We start from the raw sequence: 19,531 nt of genomic DNA, 5'->3' as shown, positions 1-19,531 counted from the left end.
TGTGAATGAAGCTCATTTGAACCAGTTGTCTAAGGGGGTTAGGGGATACCATTTAGAAATCTTGGAAGAGGACTCAATAGAATGGTGAAAGGAAGACTCTTTGGTTAAAGATTTTATGCAAGCTTTATCATGTACTCTTTAGTCTATTCAGAACTACTATTCAGAACCACCATTCAGAACCACTGAAATGTTATCTCTTCAGAGATCTCCTCTGACACCACTTAGGTATGTTCTATCATAGCTTCCCATTCTCTTCCATCATTGCTTTTTTTTTCCAGTCTGTAATTACACATTTGGATGATTATTTGCTGTTTAATTGTCTGTATCCAGTAAGAGAATAAACACTCACATGGACATGGATTCCACGGTATTGTCAGTGATTAGCAAAGAAGACAATACAAAATGAATGTGTAGGTCTGGTGCTCAGATAAAAAGGTCTGGGCTAGAAAAACTGAGATATGGGTAATCCCTAACCCATGAAACCTGGTAAGATCTCAAGTTGAAACTGTGTAGGGTTAGAAGAGTAATAAACCTTAGAACCCAGATCTCAGGAAACTGAACATTTAGAGTTTGAATAGAATAGGCAAAGGAGACTAAGTTAGAAAAGCCAAATAAAATCAAAGGGAAACCAAAGAAGTAAGTTTTCAAGAAGTGAGTATTCAACTCCAGAATGCTGCCAAAAGAGTTAGTAAAAAGTGAGCCAGGTGCAGTAAAACCAGCTCCTCAAGAGGCTGAGAAACAGAAGGATCACAAAGTATGAGCCCAGCCTAGGCAAACATAGTGAGACCAGTCTTAAAAAAAAAAAAAAAAAAAACTAAAGGCTGGGGATGTAGCTCAGTTACAGATATCTTGCCTAGCAAGCACAAAGCCCTATATTCAATCCCTAACATGGGGTAAATAAAGGAAAAGTTCCCTAAGGAGGTTGCTGATGTCTTTAGTGAGAGCTATTTTGGGACAGTGTTATATCTAATGGCAAACTGCACAATTTTGATTCCAAGGTGAGGAAATAGAGGCATGGTTTAGTCTGGATCTAAATGTTTGGTTTAATTTAGTTTGGCCCATGTGTTGAAGGCTTGGCTACTGGCCATGGCACTACTGGGAGATGGTGGAATCTTTAAGAAGTGGGGCTAGTGGAAATAAGATGGGACCTAGTGGAAGGAAATTAGATTAATGGGAACATGACCTTGAAAGGGATATTGGGACCTCAGGCCACTTTCTTTCTCTCTACTTCCTGGTCTGCCAGGAGTGAACAGGACTCCTCCACTTCCAAGTGTTCCCCACCATAATGTACTGTGCTGCCACAAACTCAAAGGAACAGGGCCAAGTGACGGTGAGCTGAAACCATAAGCCAAAATAAACCTTTCCTCCTTTTAAGTTGATTATCTCAGGTATTTTGTCAAAGTAAGGGAAAGCAGACAAAAAAAAAAGGAAAGGATCCACATGGAGGTTGCTGATGACTGATAGAGATCTGCTGTAATCAGGAAAGAGATGCCTTGTAGGTACACACAGGAGGTAAAAAGACTGGTATAACTGAAAATATTGAAAATAAGCAAGCAGAGGAAGCAAATTTCACAATCCCAAAATACACCAGACCACAGAGGTAACCCCAAAAATTATGTAAACAGACATTTTATGAGCATTCAATGTTGTTGCTATTTTGCTTGTCTAAAAAACTTACTCTCCCCCAGGCAGAGTAGGGACTATACTTTATTCATCACTGTGTTCTTGGGACCCAAAATAGAGCCTGCATACTTCAGGTGCTCAGTAAGTATTTCTAAATAAATACAGAATTCTGAATAACAACCTTAATTATTGTAGTAGCCTTCTTGCTTGTCCCTCTCCTCCAATCCATTTTGTTGTTGTTTTGTTTTGCTTTACTTTGCTTTTTGTAAGAAGACTGCTACTTAAGCACTGCAAGTATTGTCATTACACCTTTAAGAGCTCCCTCTCAGACTCTCAAGTTTCTTGGAAACGGAACTTATGCCTGATGATCCCATAATACGCCAATATCTTGCAGGACGTCAGGCTAAATAATCGTACCTAATAAGTGGCTTCTTACTAAAGAGCGATGTTAGGCTTTTTCAGTGACTCTAGGTCCACCAACCTAAACTGCCGCACCAAGCACCGCGCTGCCAGAGTCCTCCTACCCGACAGGGAGCGCTGCACCTCTGAAGGCCGCCACCTGCTGTAGTCCCCGCCCCCCGGCCCCGCGGTCACCTGCAGCGGCTGCACTCGGGCCTCCGCTCAGCCGGCTCCACAGGCAACTCCCACAGGCCGTCGGCACTCGCGCTATCGGCCTCTGCGCCCAAGGTGGACGCTACCAGCGATGCACCGCCCTCCTGCCGCTCCTCCTCACTAAGCGTCTGAGATCTCAAGGCCCCTGGCGGCCTCACGATGAGGTCCGGGGGTGTTCGCGCCTCTTTCTGCGGCTCCATGGCCAGTGCTCTGGTCAGGCCGTCGCATTGAGGACTTACTGACGCTGGGGGGCGCTACGCGCTATAGAAACCAGCCTACGCCGCTGGCGCCACGCAGCACGCACTCACGCACGCCACGTATGGGGGCGGGTCTCCGGTGCCCGGGCTTGGAGTCCCGCCCTGCTGCGGGGAAGGAACGAGCCTATTGGCCAGGGCCCTTTGGGACGTGCCACCAGGTAGGAAAGCATGAGTTGTGTGGGTGGCACTGTAGGTGAAATTAGGCCGCGTCCCTAAGATAGGTAAGGGCGTCCTCTCCCAAAGCACTCCAGATAACCAGATTTGAATGTAATACCCATAAAACTAAGGATAAGATGGAATTCTGCATTTCCTACCTTCTGGCTACAGTTTATAAGAATTAACTGAATTCCCAGGGTAAGTGCATCCATAGTAGTTTCAGTAGCTAGTTGAAGTACTTGGTAGCTAAATGGCCAACAAAGGCCTACTGAAAACAGAACTCTTCTGCTGCTCTGTTTCATACTATGTCCTGTGCCCCATCCTCTGATATTTCTTCATACTCTTCCACAGTACACACCAAATAGTTGTTAAATGAAGTTTTTAAATTGTCCGAGACCCTTGGGATCAAGATGCAACAGGAGCCCTGGACTGGAGTATATATAGGTTTTATGGTTGAAAAAACCATAAAAGGTAACTACCTTGCCGCAATGTTTTATAGCTTCTGGTTAACTGAAATAGCCAGGTAGCTCAGTTTTTTAAAAAAACAAAATGTAATCTTACTTAGAATGAGGTTAGAAATGCTTCTTGCCCAAAATGAGTGCTGATTTCTTTTCATTTGTAATGTTTCCTGATATTTCTACTAACATACAACATTTAAAGAATTAAACTTGGTTTTCATCAATCATGTGAGTTGTTTTATGATCACAATTATACTAATTTTTTTTGTCAAGAAGGATTAATAAAACGGACTACCAATAATATAATGGAGTAATATTATAATTCTTAAAATGTTTCTCTGTCAGTTTTCTCAGTCATTTTAAAATAATATTTGTGAATAGAATACAGGGTTGTTGTTTTCAACTATTCTGCACTATTTTCCCTTGGAAACAACACCCCTCTTTTCTTTTGGAGTACCCTATATAAGGTTAGAAAATGTCTGGAAAAGCCACGTTTGATGGTAGTAGGATGAGAAAAAGAATTGACACTTAAACCAGTTGGAATTGGGAGATAAATTAAACAGAGACTATAGGAAAGAAGATGAACCAAAATTTAAATAAATCCTGGCTTCAGATTTAGGAGAATGAGCTTTAAATTTTTCTTTCCTTTTTTTTTTCCTAGTGCTGGAGACTGAACCCAGGGGTGCATTGCATTATCACTGAACTGTGTCCCTGGTTCTTATTTTGTATTTTGAGACAGGGTCTCTAAGTTGTTGAGAGTTTCACTAAATTGCTGGGCTGGCTTCCCACTTTCAATCCACTTGCCTCAGCCTCGCCTCCTGAGCCATTGGGATTACAGGCACGTGCCATTATGTCCTGGTGGGGAAACAACTTGTTAACTGCATAAGTACACTTTTGTGTGACTATCTAAACCAAAGCAATCTGCTCCTCTCTAGTTTCCATAAATGTGCTCTCTCCAGGTACTGTGGCATACACCTATAATCCCAGTAATTTGGGGGCTGAGGCCAGAGACTGTAAGCTAGAGGCCAGCAATAGCAACTCAACAAGATCCTGTCTCAAAATTTTAAAAAGGGCTGGGAATGTGGCTCCATGGTAAGTGTCCCTGGGTTCGATCCCTAGTATCAAAAAAAAAAAAAAAGAAAGAAATATTCTCTTAAGTCATTTAAGATTTCTCTAAGCTCCCAACATTGCTATGAGAGAGCAAATGAGTCATCTTTGGCTTTCTCTTTAACATCCATATCAGATCATTGACTACCCTGCAAAGGATTTAAAATCCAGCCATTTAGCTCTCCCACTACTTTTTCCCTTGTTCATGTTTTTCTCATCTTGCATAGTCTATTTCCATTGTTATATATGTGGTCTGTGCCCTCTGTACTTCTCTTTAAAGAACAACCCCTAATCTGGGCCTGGTGGCTCACCTCTGTGATCCCAGCAACTCAGGCAAGAGGATCAAAAGTTTGAGGCCAGCATCAGCAAAAAATACCTTTGTATTTAAAACAAAAAATAACCTGTCTTAAAACAAAAAATACAAAGGACTGGGGATGTAGCTCAGTGGTAAAGCACCCCTGGCTTCAATCTCCAGATCCCTAGTAACAACAACAACAAAAAAGATATAATCAGAAAAGAGAGTCAGTTTCCCCTCTCAGAGGCAGGAAATTCACCCACTATCCAGATTTATGAGCTTTGATCTTGAAAAAACTGAGAAAATGTGATGTTACCAGTGGCATACTTGGTTTCAGAATAAAGACTATCAGTGACCCACCTTCTGGAAAATTCCAAGGCACTAGGAAGGGGAATAAAATATCGATGAGATATAACCAATTTACCTGTGGCAAGACATTTTAGTAAGATGTTAACTTATGTTTTGTTTATCTTTCAAGTAGATAACCTAACCATTATACTTCTTTCCATGGGTCTTTGTGTGGTTTGAAGACAACCTTGCCTGGTCTTATGGGAAGAAGAGGATACTTCAGTGGGAGAAGAAAGGGCCTGATAATGATAAGGATTGAATATCCTGCAAATCCAAGAAAATGTGAATTCAGCACTGGATAAACCTTGATTTAAACGAAACAAAGATGACAATTTTTTTTGCTATGTACATTTTCTATTACTGTTGTAACAAATTACCACAGGTTTAGTGACTTAAAACAACACACAGTTTTTATATGTCAGGAATGTGATAATGGATTGCACAGGACTGAAATCTAGATGTTAGACTGTATTCCCTTGGAGACTCTTAAGAATCCATTTCCTTTTTCATTTAGGTTGTTGGCAAAATTCAGTTCCTTGTTATTTTCTTTCTGGCTTATCACATGAGGACTATATCCAGCTTCTAAATGTTACCCATGTTCTTTGTCTCATTGTCCCCTTACTCCGTCTTAAAAGGCCAGCAATGATAGACTGAGTCCTCTCATTTTTCAAAACTCTTCTGCTTTTTCCAATACCTTTCTCTGACCAACTCTCTCTTTCTGTACCACTTCCATTTGCACATAGGTAAGACAGGATAGTCAAATCAGCAGCAGCTTTGTGTGTGTGTGTGTGTGTTTGTGTATATATATGTATGTATATATATATATATATATATATATATATATATATATATATATATATAAAATGTTTTATTTATTTATTTATTTATTTATTTTTATGTGGTGCTGAGGATTGAACCCAGGGCCTTGCACATGCAAGGCGAGCTCTATACCGCTGAGCCATAACCCCAGCCCCAGCAGCAGCTTTAATTCCCTTTTACCTTATAAAGTAATATATTCACCTGAGGTAAAAATCATGCCTCTGCCCACCATAAATTTGTTCAACTAAATTTATGATGCAAATTCATACAAAACTACATATGGAAAAAAATGGAAATATGTATACAGAACATCAAATTTCTATCAAGATGCTGAGGCTGGGGTCTATTTTCATTTTTTTTTCTTTATATTCTACACAATGAACATGTAAGCAGTATTTCTAGAAAAATGTGGAAATTAGATATCAAAATTAATCATCTACAGTAGGTATGGTGGCATGCCTGAAATCCCAGCAACTTGGAAGGCTAAAGCAAAGGGATTACAAGTTGGAGGCCAGCCTCAGCAATTTAACAAGGCCTTAAGCAATTTAGTGAGGCTGTGTATCAAAACAAAAAGGGCAGAGATGTGGCCCAGTGGTTAAGGGTCCTCTAGGTTCTGTCCCTGGTACCATAAATAAATAAATAAATCCAATTATCTGACTAGTTCCAAGTAATACAAGTAGAAACAGTTTCATTAATTCCATTCCCTGCTTTCTAGTCTTATGTGAATTAGTAGTGAGTCTAGTGATGCTTGTGTTTAATACAAGTTCTCAAGCACATCTGCATGATTGTTTTGACCTAAATTGTTCTTAAATTACCTCATTGATGATGGGGAGTCTTCTCTTCCTCAAACCCCAGCTTCCTGTGCATTTCACTACACCCTTGAACTCTAGCGAAGGGGTCAAACTTGTCTTTCTCTGGAAGGCCTTCCTTCAGGCTTTTTCCCCAACATCTCACTAATATCTGCTAGACCATTTTTCATTGGATAGACCACTGACATAATGTCTATCTTTTTTTTTTTAAGTTTGTGATAGTAGCTCTAAATAAATTTTTGTTATTGTTTTTCTGTCAGATTTTCTTCAGAGATCTACTCCAATTTCCTGGCTATGCAGTTTTACTTTTGTATTTTCTTTAAATTTTAGATTTAATTCACTTGGAAATGTATTATGCCTTACACGAAATTTTGATTTTACACTATTTTTTAAAGCATCTTGTTTATTGGATTTGTATTTTTCAAACCCTAGTTTTTTAACGCACTTATTTTCATATTTTGAATTAAACATTTTGAGTTAAATAATTAAAAATCTAATCAGATGACTGACAAACTGCTTAATTTATTTTAATGAAACAAAGATTAATTTAGTTACCAAAATCAGCTGGTTTTAGGGTAGAATGGAACTTAAAGATGTTCTAGCCATTGCTTCTCAATCTTAGCTTACATTGGAATCACCTGAGAAAACTTACCCCCCACCCCAAGTCAGATCATCAGAACCTGAGTGGAAATCTTGCAGGCACCAGTACTCCCATGAATTCTGTCTTGCATCCTGAGTTGAAAACCATTCATCTCACCTAAGATACTTTTTTTTACAGATGAGAGGCTAAGCAAAGAAAATGACCAAGTAGAAAATTCAAGTTTTGTTACTTCAGATTTTTAGAGTTTTCCACTATACACATAGTTCTCAATCATTGGAGTGATTAGAATCCTTTATGGAGCATTCATAATTACTTGATATAGTCTTAGGTTCTACTTCAAACCTATTGAAACAATCTGTAAATCCTTAGTTAAACCAGATGGCACCAAAGTTATGAACCATTGCAATTTACTAAAGTAATAAGGTTTTTCTCATTAAAAGGAATATAAATAGCCAGGCATAGAGGGAAACATCTAATCCCAGCTATTGTAGAGACTAAGGCAGGAGGATTGCAAGTTCAATCCCAGCCTGAGTAACGTAGCCAGATCCTGCCTCAAAATAAAAATACAGAAGGGCTATGGATGTAGCTGAGTGATAGAGGTAGAGTGCTCTCCTATCATGTGTAAAGCCCTGTGTTCAATCCCCACTACGCGGAAGGAAAAAGAAGCAAAGAAATCTCAGTAATAAACCTTTTTTTTTTTTTTTTTTGCTGATTTTTTTTTTGGGGGGGAGGGATTTTTTGTTTTGTTTTTGTTGGTGGTTTGGTTTGATTTTGATGACAGGTTCTCATTATGTTGCCCAAACTGCTTTCAAACTCCTGAACTCAAATAATGCTCCCACTTCAGCTTCCTGAGTATCTGGGACTGTACATACATGCCACCATGCCCAGTTCTCTCTCTTCCTTTTTCAAAAATCGATTAATTGTTGTTAGATTATGTATTACTTGGGGGGGGGGCGGTTTGCTTTGGCAATTTAAAAGTTTTGGGGAAAAGGTTGGATATAAGCATGACATTTGTGTGGTATGTATTGTTTGTAAACTATCCAATTTGGAGGAAACTTTCCCCATAGCAATAATTCATTGTCACAATCCCTTCTTTCCCTTGTTTTTCTTTCCTATTCTTTTTTTATAATATCTTTATTTTATCTTTATGTGGTGTTGAGGATCAAACCCAGTGCCTTGCACATGCCAGACAAGTGCGCTACCACTTGAACCACATCCCCAGCCCTCTTCCCTATTCTTGTAGTTCTAAATTCTGTAAGATGTTGAAGTGAAACAGTAAATAAGTATAAAATTCAAGTAGGAATAATATGACATAGGATGATTAAAATTAGAATGACTAAAAAGTTACCAAGACCTTGGCATGTATAATATTTCAGTCTAAAAATATTATTTAATTAATAATTCATTGATAATTTAATCAGTCTTGGGGAAAAGCACATATTACTGAAAACTTTTCACTCACTAGGCATTACCTTACAAGCTCTATCTCATAAAATCTTAGCAACAACCTATCAAGTAAATATGAGTGTTTACACTTTACAAAGAAAGAAACAGGCCTAGAGAAATTAAGTAACAAGATCACACAATAACTGTTTGAGATTCCGTAAATTGGAATTTTTTAACAGTGATGCTTAATACCAGAGTATTTGTTCTGCAAAACCAAATAAACACTAATAGTTCTAGAAGTCTCCTCATTTGAGCCAATAACTGAAAGTTATAAGCCCTGGCCCAATCTCTCTAATTATTCTCTTCTCAACTTGAAATGTAAAGGGAAATAGGTTACTATGAATTTCACTTAAAAGATAATGTGTATTAGGGCTGGGATTGTGGCTCAGTGATAGAGTGCTTACCTAGACTGTGTTAGCCACTGGTTCAATTCTCAGCACTGCATATAAATAAATAAAATAAAGGTCCAGGGGCTAGAGATATGGCTCAGCCATAGAGTGCTTGCCTTACACGTTTGAGGCACTGGATTTGATCCTCAGCACAACATAAAAATAAATAAACAAAATAAAGGTATTGTGTCCATCTACAACTAAAAAAAAATTACAAGGTTAATTAACAAAAAAAATTTTTAAAAAAAAAGATAACGTGTTTGAGGAGGCTGGGGTTGTGGCTCAGTGGTAGATTGCTCGCCTAGCACATTTGAAGCTTTGGGTTGGATTCTTAACATGATAGATAGATAGATAGATAGATAGATAGATAGATAGATAGATAGATAGATAGATAAAGGGGTTGTGTCCACTTACAAATAAAAAATATGTTTAAAAAAAGATAATGAGGTTTGGAGCTGGGGATGTGGCTCAAGCAGTAGCGCGCTCGCCTGGCATGCATGCGGCCCGAGTTCGATCCTCAGCACCACATACAAACAAAGATGTTGTGTCCGCAGAAAACTGAAAAAAAAAAAAAAAGATAATCTGGGGATGGGGTTGTGGCTTAGTGGTAGAGTGCTTGCCTGGCATGTGTGAAGCCCTGGGTTCAATTCTCAGCACCACATACAAATAAATAAATTAAATCACGGTCCATCAGTGACTAAAAAATAAAAAAAAATAGAGATGTGTTTTGTATATAGAGTCACAATCATTGAGTAGAGAAAAAAACACTGATGTACCTAAGCTACTACTTGTGCAGATCATGAATACATTGTATATACAATGTGTTTGTATTTAGTAGAAATGAGCAGATAGAAGTTCAGTTTTGCTCACCTGCTTCCTCCAAAGCAACAACCCTGTATATGATTTCCTATAGTACCCTGCAAGGACCTTGAGGATAGGAATTGTCCTATATCCCTTACCCTTCTTATACTTAACCTACTTATCAGCAAGGACCCTCAAATACTCAGGTGGATGTCTGGAATATTAAGGAAAGATCAGAGATAGACATATGGATTTGAAGATTGATACTGATATTATGAAGAATGCTTTGATTTACAAAAAATAAAAGGAGTTCAACTTTTCCCTAGAAATGCCTGGTGTTTGCCTGATTTCAGAAGAGTGGACCAGGGAAAATGAGCCATTGCTGGGCTATATTTTACCATAGCTAGAGCAGCACCATGAACTCATCTCATGTCCCTTTGATTGGGCTGTAGGCATCCAGAAGATCTGGAACATAAATATGACCTCTGGTTCTTCTATAAACATTTATTTTAACTTACTGTTCAGGAGGGCAAGATGAGGGTGGAGTTTGTGGTAAAAGGAATAGGAAACAAATGAGTGAGGAAAAATCTGAGAATTCTCAAAACAAATGTTAAGTCCTTGAAATAGTATATATGTGATTTAACAAAAATAGAATTCTAAAATAAGTATCCTTTGAATTTCATTATAATACCAACCTAGAAATTCCTGTGCATATGAATATGATGCAGCCTTGCCACTGACATACTTCTTTGAACAATCTGAAATAGAGCAGCATATGATGAATTCCATGCTGCAACAGAAGGTATTATAGCAAAGCCCTGATGTTGTTTCTGAAATTATAACTTACATTTGCATAGCACTTTGAAATTTATAAAGTTATTCTATCAATGTTATTTTATTTGTTCTTTCCTGCCACTTTCATAATGTAAATAAGATATCTGTTATCTATGTTTGATAGATGAGAAAAGATGACAGTCTCTGAAAATGAAGTCTAAATTAATCTAAATTAACATGGCTATTTTAAGTGATAAAGCTGGGTTTAGAAAACAAGACCTTCTAATGCCTGGCCTGTTTCTGTTTCTCTTTCATTCTTTCCACACTGTTCAGTAGTTATTTGTTTCCCAATTTTTAAAGGTACAGATTCAAGATGCCTTAGAGCATAATAAATGGTTTGGCATCATGAAATTACATCGGATTGGAATTTCTATTTCCTGAGTTGCTCTTTCTTAACTAATCCATGATCACTCACATGATTCAGTTAGAGGCTAGAGATGTTTTTACCATTGTCTCTTCTGGCAAAAGAGCTGAAACTGAGGAAGTAAACATGTCTGGCATAAGTTCTCTTAAGAATGCTTTTAATTTAATTTCTCTCTACTTTTATTATAGCTTTTCAAGTAACCAAAGAGATAATGGCTGTAATATATGAGCAACATAAATGTTTTTAAAACTCTTTTTCAGAAGAAAGTTTAAAACTCACATAATTGGGGCTGGGGTTGTGGCTGAGCGGTAGCACACTTGCCTAGCATGCGTGAGGCACTGGGTTCAATTCTCAGCACCACATACAAATAAATAAAATAAAGATCATCAACAACTAAAAAATATTTAAAAAAAAAATCACATAATTGCTAAAGCAGATGTGACTATTGCCAAAAAAAGGGGGGGGGGAAGTTTAAAGAAAAACTAAGCATTCAAATAATGTTAGAATATCAGATGTTCGATGTATGAGTGCTTTCATTGTGGCAGTCACATGGGAGATTTTAGATTTTACACTTTGGAAACACGTTATACACAAAGCATCTATGAATTAAAAATGCCATTTTACAGGAATATGATAGATGATTTATTTTGTTTCTTTTAGAAAATGTGTAAGTGCAGTTTAGCAAAGAGAATAGCAAACTGAAATGTTTCTCTTCTAAAATACCTTTTTTGTTTAAAAAAATTCATTAATTCTTGCATTCAAGTAATAGCATTTAGATACAAGTTCCAGAACTAGAATGTAATATGACAATGTATCAGCAGACAGTGATTAATTTTGGCCTGAGGTATATAGTTATTGTCATAAGTGATTTGTTACTTGCCCTTAGAAAGTCACGAAAATAAAAACATAGTTGCCAATCACTATTACATAATATAAGCCAATAGTTGAAGACTAAAAAGATTCATACTCTTCTATGTAAGGATTCTGGCTGTGGAAATGTACAAGGCAGCATTCCTCTGGTGAGCAAACTCCCAGGGGGTAACAGGCGCTCTGTTTCCCACACTTGGAATATTCTGAAGTTTCTCCAAGGAACCAGTAACATAACTAATACATGCTCAATGCCTAACTACTATGGTAATCTCCTTCATGAGGAGGCTCTGTGCAAGAGTTTTATCAGCCTTGACCTTAATCTCAAACACTCAGCTTTTGAGAATAAAGAAACTCTCTTGATAGATAACACAATTATGTCACTGCATCCTAACCTGCCCACATAACAGTAACTTTATACAATGAGCGATATGTACTAATGATGCCAATAACTTAATGTAACCTATGAATATAAATAAAGCTGGCAGCTCAGAGGAACAGCTGTTTTACTTTAGCCCTGCACCTTGCTTCTATCTCATTTTGTTTTTCTTTACAGCTGGCACCTGAGACAGACACATTAACAGGGGACAGGAGTAGCTTACTGCCTGAAACAGGCTTTGACATGCATCTTTCATCTGGTACCCAGCCACACTGGTAAGCTATGGGAAATTCCCTGATGCTCAACACCATCATCATCAAGCTGAACTTTCTGATTTACTTCACAAGCCTGGACTGTAAGTAATGCTATTTACTTATTTATTTTCTGCTTTGCTAGTAGACATAAATTCTTGTTGTTCCTAGTACCCAGAAAGTGATTCTTTATGTTCAAAAGATTGGGAAGATATAGGTAAGAAGCTTCATGAGGAGCCATGGAGCTCCTGTGCTTGTGCTGGAAGTTTGTTTTCTTTGTCATGATGCCATTTCTAAATTTAAGCTTTATAATTCTCCTCCCAGGCTCTCTTTTCCTCCCACACTGCCCACTGCCACCATCCCAGCACCTCCTGGGTGTGTGGTCCCTTTAAATTATCTGCAGTGGCCAGCAGCAGTAATCACCCCACCCCCACCTAGATCCTGATTTAATGGAAAATATGCAACAAGTACAGGAGAAAGGAAAAACTCATAATTTAGCTGTTTGTCCTATTAGGCTCAATCCCACTTGCCAATTAGAGCATGAACAATTAAAAACAAAAAGAAGAAAAAAGAACTCTCCAAAAAGAATATAAACTACAACTATTATTTAAGAGAATAATCTTATAAAATAAAAAGTGTTACAACAGTTTTCCTCACCTCTTAGCTTCTGCTGGATCTCTAGCTTTCCTAGCCTTATATTTAAAATGTAAATTACAGGGCCTATAAGACTACTAGGCTTATGAAAAACCAGTTTAGATGAAAGAAGGAAAAAAGTGTCCTTTTTAAATCAAAACTGCTTAGCTGGCTATCTCAGCTGTTTTCAGCTAGCTTTCTTAACCAGTTCCTCTCTAATGTTACAGCACAGAAAGACAAAAGTAAATAATTCCAAATGTACAAGCTTTCTTTTTCAATTTTTTTTTCTGAGAATTTCAGAGACTTCCAACTGACTCTTATCTGAGCTAAAGGTACACTCTGACTTGATGAAGAAGTTAGTATTGCAGCCATGTACATTTTTTAATATTCTACATAAGTTGTTGTATTTTTCTGATCAGTCTTATTTTATCTAACTATAAAGTTTTTTACATTCTGTCCTTGTCCAGACGCAGGCTTCTCCAGGGTTAGCTCTCAAATACATTCAAAAATTTATTTTAATAAATCATTCTGAGGATATAGACATGGTGATATTGGGGATTAAGATGATAACCATCCGAAACCTTTGATTTCAATGTCCATCATGGCTGTTGGATTTTATACCTGGCATTTCCAGTTGTACAGACCTGTCCTATGTCTATATATTAGGTACTTGTTATCAAAAATGGTATTTAAACAAATGAGCACTCATAAATGAAAATTTAAACCAAAAAAAAAGAATCCAAATAATTTAATTCAAATCAAGTAATCAAATAAAAATATAGATGTATTTAAAATTCTAACTCACAAATATTTTCTAGGTGGTCAGACAATAAAGTGTTGATTTCTATAAATCTCTACAATGTAATGTAATAGTCATTGCTTCTGGGATTTTTCTTCAACTGGAAAGGAATGATTAATACTGTTAATTACATTTTTCTGATATTTTATTTTTTACAGTTAAAATGAGTAAATTAAATTTAACATAAGTGGAATGAATCTTCATAAATAGGTTTTCTCAAATGGATAAATTAACAAAGAAGTTTAAGATTGCTTTGTCTGAGTCTTCACTAAAGCAAGGTTACTAAGAGTTAAAGTTCTAACAGGTGTAGTTATATATACAAAGGGTCCAAAATGTTTCAGCTGTATTCAATTAACATAATATAAACAACTAAGTATTTCATCTTATTTAGAGGAGTAATTTACCTAAAGTTAAAATTTTACAAATTTTCAAATTATAAATTTAAAAGGAGAGAAAGATATATAAGATTGTTTGTAATGGGGAATTAAATATAAGATGTTCTCAAATTATAAGTTTAAAAGGAGAGAAAGATATATAATATTGTAATGGAGAATTAAATATAAGATGGTTTGTGATGGGAAATTAGATATAAGGCTTGTGGAAGGAGTTAGACATAAGATTTATGATGGAAATTAGATATAAGGCTTATATTAGTATATAAAGGAAAAAGAAAATGTTTCTGGGTAAGAAAGTCTTGTGTGGTAAAAATTGTGAAACAATAAGAGGGTCTGGGTAAGTGACAAGAGGGTCTGAGTAAGTGATAAGAAAGTGTAAGTGAAGGTTATACTTCAGAAAGTTTGTATTTGTGATTAAGTTGGCTATAATTAGCACAGTCCATTAAATTTATTTGAAATTTAATCTACTGATATAAAGCAAAGTCTGAAACATTGGTCTACTCTTACCAAGATAATTTTCTTGTATTTGTTAAGTTTTATTACTTGGGAAGTTAAGTCTTAAGAAAATTAAGGTGTGTACTTGTTTTAAAGACTTAAATGATTACTTTGTAACTGGTTAAAATTGTGATTCAGGTTATAACAATATTGTTGACACCCAAAATATATGTGTCTAGGTATATATGTGTGCATCTGAGAACTATTCTGTTTAAGCTTTGCCTAAGTGTTATGTAAAAGTTTAAAGACCTGTCTTATATCTGTTTGCCTTGACTAAGTCAATTTCTACACTGTTCCCTAAATGTATAAGAGATTTAAGGATATCCTTTGATTTTTGTTAACCCATACAGATCTGTAATTATTACTATACACTCTGGATTCTCAAGTGTACTTTAAAAGTAAACTTCATTAAATATAAAGCTTAAGAGAACACTTTCCCAAGTTGTTGTTCTCCAGACTAAAAATTACATGTTATGAAGTTTTATCAAAAAATAGGTTTTAAAAACATTATTGTTTGTCCAACATTGATAAGCTATTATTTTAGAGTATTATGCTACATTCCAGATTCTAAATTTTTCTTCAAAGTTTAACTTTATTAATATAAAAACATCAGTGTAATTATAAACATCAATGTAATTGTGGTGCTGTTAACTGGTTTCTTCATATTCTAAAAGTAGTCATATAAAGTCTTTTGAATATAAGGTTTAGGAGAACATCTTTACAAAACTGGTGTTCTCCAAATTAAACTTCTCTATAACAGTGGTCTATTATAAAAATAACAAATCTAATTAAAACTTTATCTGTGAGCTTTTCAATTCTATAATTAGATAAAAATAATCTGTCATAAATTATAAAATTTTGTATTACTCTCTATACTGAGAGGTAACGTCAGATATATTTTTAATAGGCAATAAAGAGAGCCTGTTTTATTTAAGCTTTCACAATTTGAGATGTAAAGATATTTTTCCTCTTCCCCACAAAAGTGTTTGAGGCTCTCTTGCTTTACTTGATTTGTATTTCATATGTAATGTTAAATTATGTTAACTGATTCACATAGACTCAAAAAATGAGATATAAAAACTTTATAAAGTAATATTTAAGAAAGAGACTAATAGTATTTTCAAAATGAAACACCTTATCTAAGATTTGTCTAGAGACCACCTCACCTGAGTTAAGATCATATGCTTCTAATCACATGCAAAAAAAGATATGCTACTCTGCTTACACCAACAGGTCCTATTTGGATTCCGGTTTGGTTCATGAGACCTGTCAATCATGAGTTGCATAAAGGACTTCACAACTCAATCCCCAAGTTTCATTTGACCTTGGATGAGGAGGATTCTGTCAAACAAAAGACAATCACTCTCCTCAAATGAGAAGGAACACCAAAAGATGGCCCCAATATACCGGACCTCCAGTGAACTGGGGAGATATAAAATCATTAACAGCCTCAATTCAACAGCTGTTGGCTCAAAAGGGATTAAAATACACTCTGGAAAATTTGGTTACTGCTTTTTGCTAAATTTACACACAAAATTCTGTAAATGTTTTGATCCTTATGATAATGTTGTTCTGCTATTATACCCCAGCTATGGGAATTCCAGAAAAAATCAGACTCCTTGTTCTTAAGTGGATGTTTACCAATACTGGCACTGTTTTGTTATGCTTGTTACTGTTAATGCCTACCTTATTTTTTTTTTGCCTCCACCAACATTAAAGAGAAAACAAATGTTATTCATCCAAAACTCCATACAACAGAAAAAGGGGAGCTGTAAGGATTCTGGCTGTGGAAATGTACAAGGCAGCATTCCTCTGGTGAGCAAACTCCCAGGGAGTAACAGGCACTCTGTTTCCCACAGTTGGAATATTCTGAAATTTCTCTCAGGAACTAGTAAGATAACTAATACATGCTCAGTGCCTAACTACTATGGTAATCTCCTTCAAGAGGAGGCTCTGTGCTAGAGTTTTATCAGCCTTGACCTTAATCTCAGACACTAAGCTTTTGGGAATAAAGAAAATCTCTTGTTAGATAACACAATTATGTCACTGTGCCTAAACCTGCCCATATAACAGTAACTTTTTAAATGAGCAATATGTACTAATGATGCCAATGACTTAATGTAATCTATGGATATAAATAAAGCTGGCACCTCGGAGGAACAGACCTTTTACTTTGGTCCTGCACCTTGCTTCTGTCTCTTTTTTTCTTTACACTTCTATACATATATCCGTCAAGCCAGAATTATTCTAAGACAGTATAAACCATGATGTGAAGATCAGTAGTATATGTAAGCCAAAATAGTCCATAACCCCCCAAAAAGAATTTAGAACATGGATTTAACTAAGGTGGATATTTCATATTTGAGAGTTCATAATTCCTTTAAAAAGTTTAGCTATATTATAAATAATAAAGATCTAACTGGACAAGAGCTAGGTTTTATATTTTGGTGCCAAACTACAATATGTTCAAACCAAAAATCATGATAAATAATCTGAAATAATATGAAATCAGTCCTATTCTAGATACTTTAGGAAGTCTAGCCAACCCTTTTTCTATCTCCTACCCCAGTTTCTTATACCTTTACCCACAAAGTCCTCTTTCCTAAGTAAGAAGCTCTTGATTCCCTACTTGGCCCTGAGCTTTGGAAAACATCCTGTCTTCCCTTACACATGACAATCTAAAAGTTCTTTTCTATTATGCTTCTGTATTTTTCTCAGCAATTAAAAATCAGGTTTTAAAAAGTAATAAAAATGTTTTCAAGGGATTTAAAGATCATTAGTTCAACCATGCAAGTAATTCAGTAATAATGAGGAGCTTGCTAGTCTTGTCATTTGTTATGTTCTTCTGAGTCCCAGTAAAAATCTCTAGCCTCATACCTAGGCCTTCCTGATTGGTAAATCTGTTTTGTTCCTTCTATCACCACAGAGCGCCTCCACTAAGACCAGCCTCCTAATACTCTTGTCCAGGGAACTGGTACCTCCTTAACTACTGGCTTACTCCCCCAGTACTATACACCATAACAATCCTCCCTCTCAAGTCACCCCTGGATACTCAGTTGAACTTTCCTGGTGGTGACCACTTTGCTGGCTCACCACTGTTATCTGTAGCTGTACTTCCTGGAGACCAAATTCTGTAAGACTTGGAAAGATTACACACTGATGCCCCATGGAGCAAATTTAGCCCACTAACATTTGGTTTGGCATATTCAATGCTTGAAATGTTTACATTTGAATGTATTTAAGCCAGCACTCCCTACACTATCTGTCCCTTTATTAATTTGCTTTCTGCCTTGGACTTGATGTCACTGAGTTAAGATTCTTAGGGAGAGAGCCCCTCCACTATCCCAAGCTCATCATCTTAGCTGAGTTCTACTCTGTTACTTCAACATAATGTCTAATTTCAAATCTCAATTTTTCTAGTCTTTCAATCCCCATTGACGTCAGTAAACCCTTGTAAAATGACAACACAATCTTAGATTCTCAGAAGGAGAGATGGAGAAGGTACTCTAGAATCACTAGATACTACTCTAGAATTACTGACTTGTTTACTACAACCCTCCAAATTACAGCTACTCTCCAAAGAAATCTAAAAAAAAAAAAAAAAAAAAAAAAGTCACCAGAAGAGGGAAGCAAAGAACAACCCAAATTTCCATGATGATGCAAATCTGATTAACTACTTATATAAGTAGTAACTGAAGTTTTGACAAATTTGAAACAACCAAGCAGGAATGTATATTGCCCAACTTCTCCATGTACAGTAGGTTCAGGGTCCTTCCAGAAAGTTCTCTCAGCCTCAAGCCCACATCCTCTAAGAATTCATTCCTATATTTCCTACAACATGTTAAAAATGTGTGGAGTTTTGAAAAATATGTCATATCAGTTTGGGGAAAGATTTGGAGGGGGGAAAGAGTCTAGATAAATGAAACAAAGAAGAATAAGTCCAAATGGGGTAAGAAGCAAAGAAGCATGAAATAAGGAGGAAGTGGAAAAGGGAAGAAGGGAAGCAGAAAAACAAATCAAGAATTTATTGAGCATATACTAGGTACTAAGTGTACACCTGATCCTTTTATAGATAGAATCTCACTTAACATTCACACCCTCTCTTAAATTCAGAGATTAAAGGTCAAGGACACAAAGTAACAAAGTTGGAATGTAGAGCCATTTCGTTAGCTCAAAAGTCCATGTCCTTCCATGACACCAAAACTCTCTCAAAGATGGTGTATTTTATCTGTGCAGCCAACGTTACATGAAAACTAACTCAGTAGTGCTTCACATGAGTTGAATGAGTAAATTTAACTTATAGAACAATCCTGTGAGATAAATAGTATGTTTTCTCTTTTCATAGATGAGGAAACTAAGGATCAAGGAAGTAATATATATATTACAAGTCCAGAGTGCTTACAAATATATTTGCAGTATAGTATCTCTTGGTATATGTCACAGGCAGATGAGGTGAGTTAGGCAGGTCCAGGGTTCAGCTGAAAGCACACCAGGGCTGTGCTTCAAGAGAGGGATCCACCCGCTGTTCCTTTCTCTTTTATAGGGCAAGTTAAGAGTGGACTTATAAGCAGGAGACATAAAGTCTGGGCTGGAGCACTAAATGGTCTGAGTTTAGGTGCCAGCTGTCTGGCCACACTGCTTGTTAGACTCTGTTGGAAGTTGGTTTTAGGCATAGCTCTTCCCCTGAGGAGAATGGGAACCACTGGTGCCTTAGTTGTTTCAGAGGCTACCCTTTCCAGTGGCAAGGAAAGAGGTGTCCCCAGTCCCAGCTAGTTCATCCAGATAACCTACAG

At 36.5% G+C, this 19,531-nt stretch overlaps 1 protein-coding gene and 1 long non-coding RNA gene across 3 annotated transcripts in view; one reads left to right on the top strand and one right to left on the bottom strand.

Annotated features, from left to right (window-relative positions):
* Dtwd2 (DTW motif tRNA-uridine aminocarboxypropyltransferase 2) overlaps positions 1–2,449 on the bottom strand; it is a 142,917-nt gene extending 140,468 nt beyond the window's left edge. The window contains exon 1 of the mRNA XM_077796871.1: positions 2,218–2,449. Coding sequence (XP_077652997.1) covers positions 2,218–2,435 — 218 coding nt within the window. The 5' untranslated portion in view covers positions 2,436–2,449. The remainder of the gene's footprint in view (positions 1–2,217) is intronic.
* Positions 2,450–2,562: 113 nt separating this feature from the next.
* Positions 2,563–16,890, top strand: LOC144254142 (uncharacterized). Of its 2 annotated transcripts, XR_013343423.1 has the most exons (4): positions 2,567–2,650; positions 3,000–3,119; positions 12,343–12,520; positions 15,972–16,890. It is a non-coding gene; the product is annotated as an uncharacterized LOC144254142 (long non-coding RNA). The 2 variants fall into 2 exon arrangements; XR_013343422.1 differs by lacking the exon at positions 3,000–3,119 and having other exon boundaries at positions 2,563–2,650.
* Positions 16,891–19,531: the final 2,641 nt, after the last annotated feature.

This window comes from Urocitellus parryii, chromosome 1, assembly GCF_045843805.1.
Source record: "Urocitellus parryii isolate mUroPar1 chromosome 1, mUroPar1.hap1, whole genome shotgun sequence".
NCBI lineage: Eukaryota > Metazoa > Chordata > Mammalia > Rodentia > Sciuridae > Urocitellus > Urocitellus parryii.
Note: the sequence above shows the minus strand (reverse complement) of the source record. Positions and strands in the feature narration are given on the sequence as shown.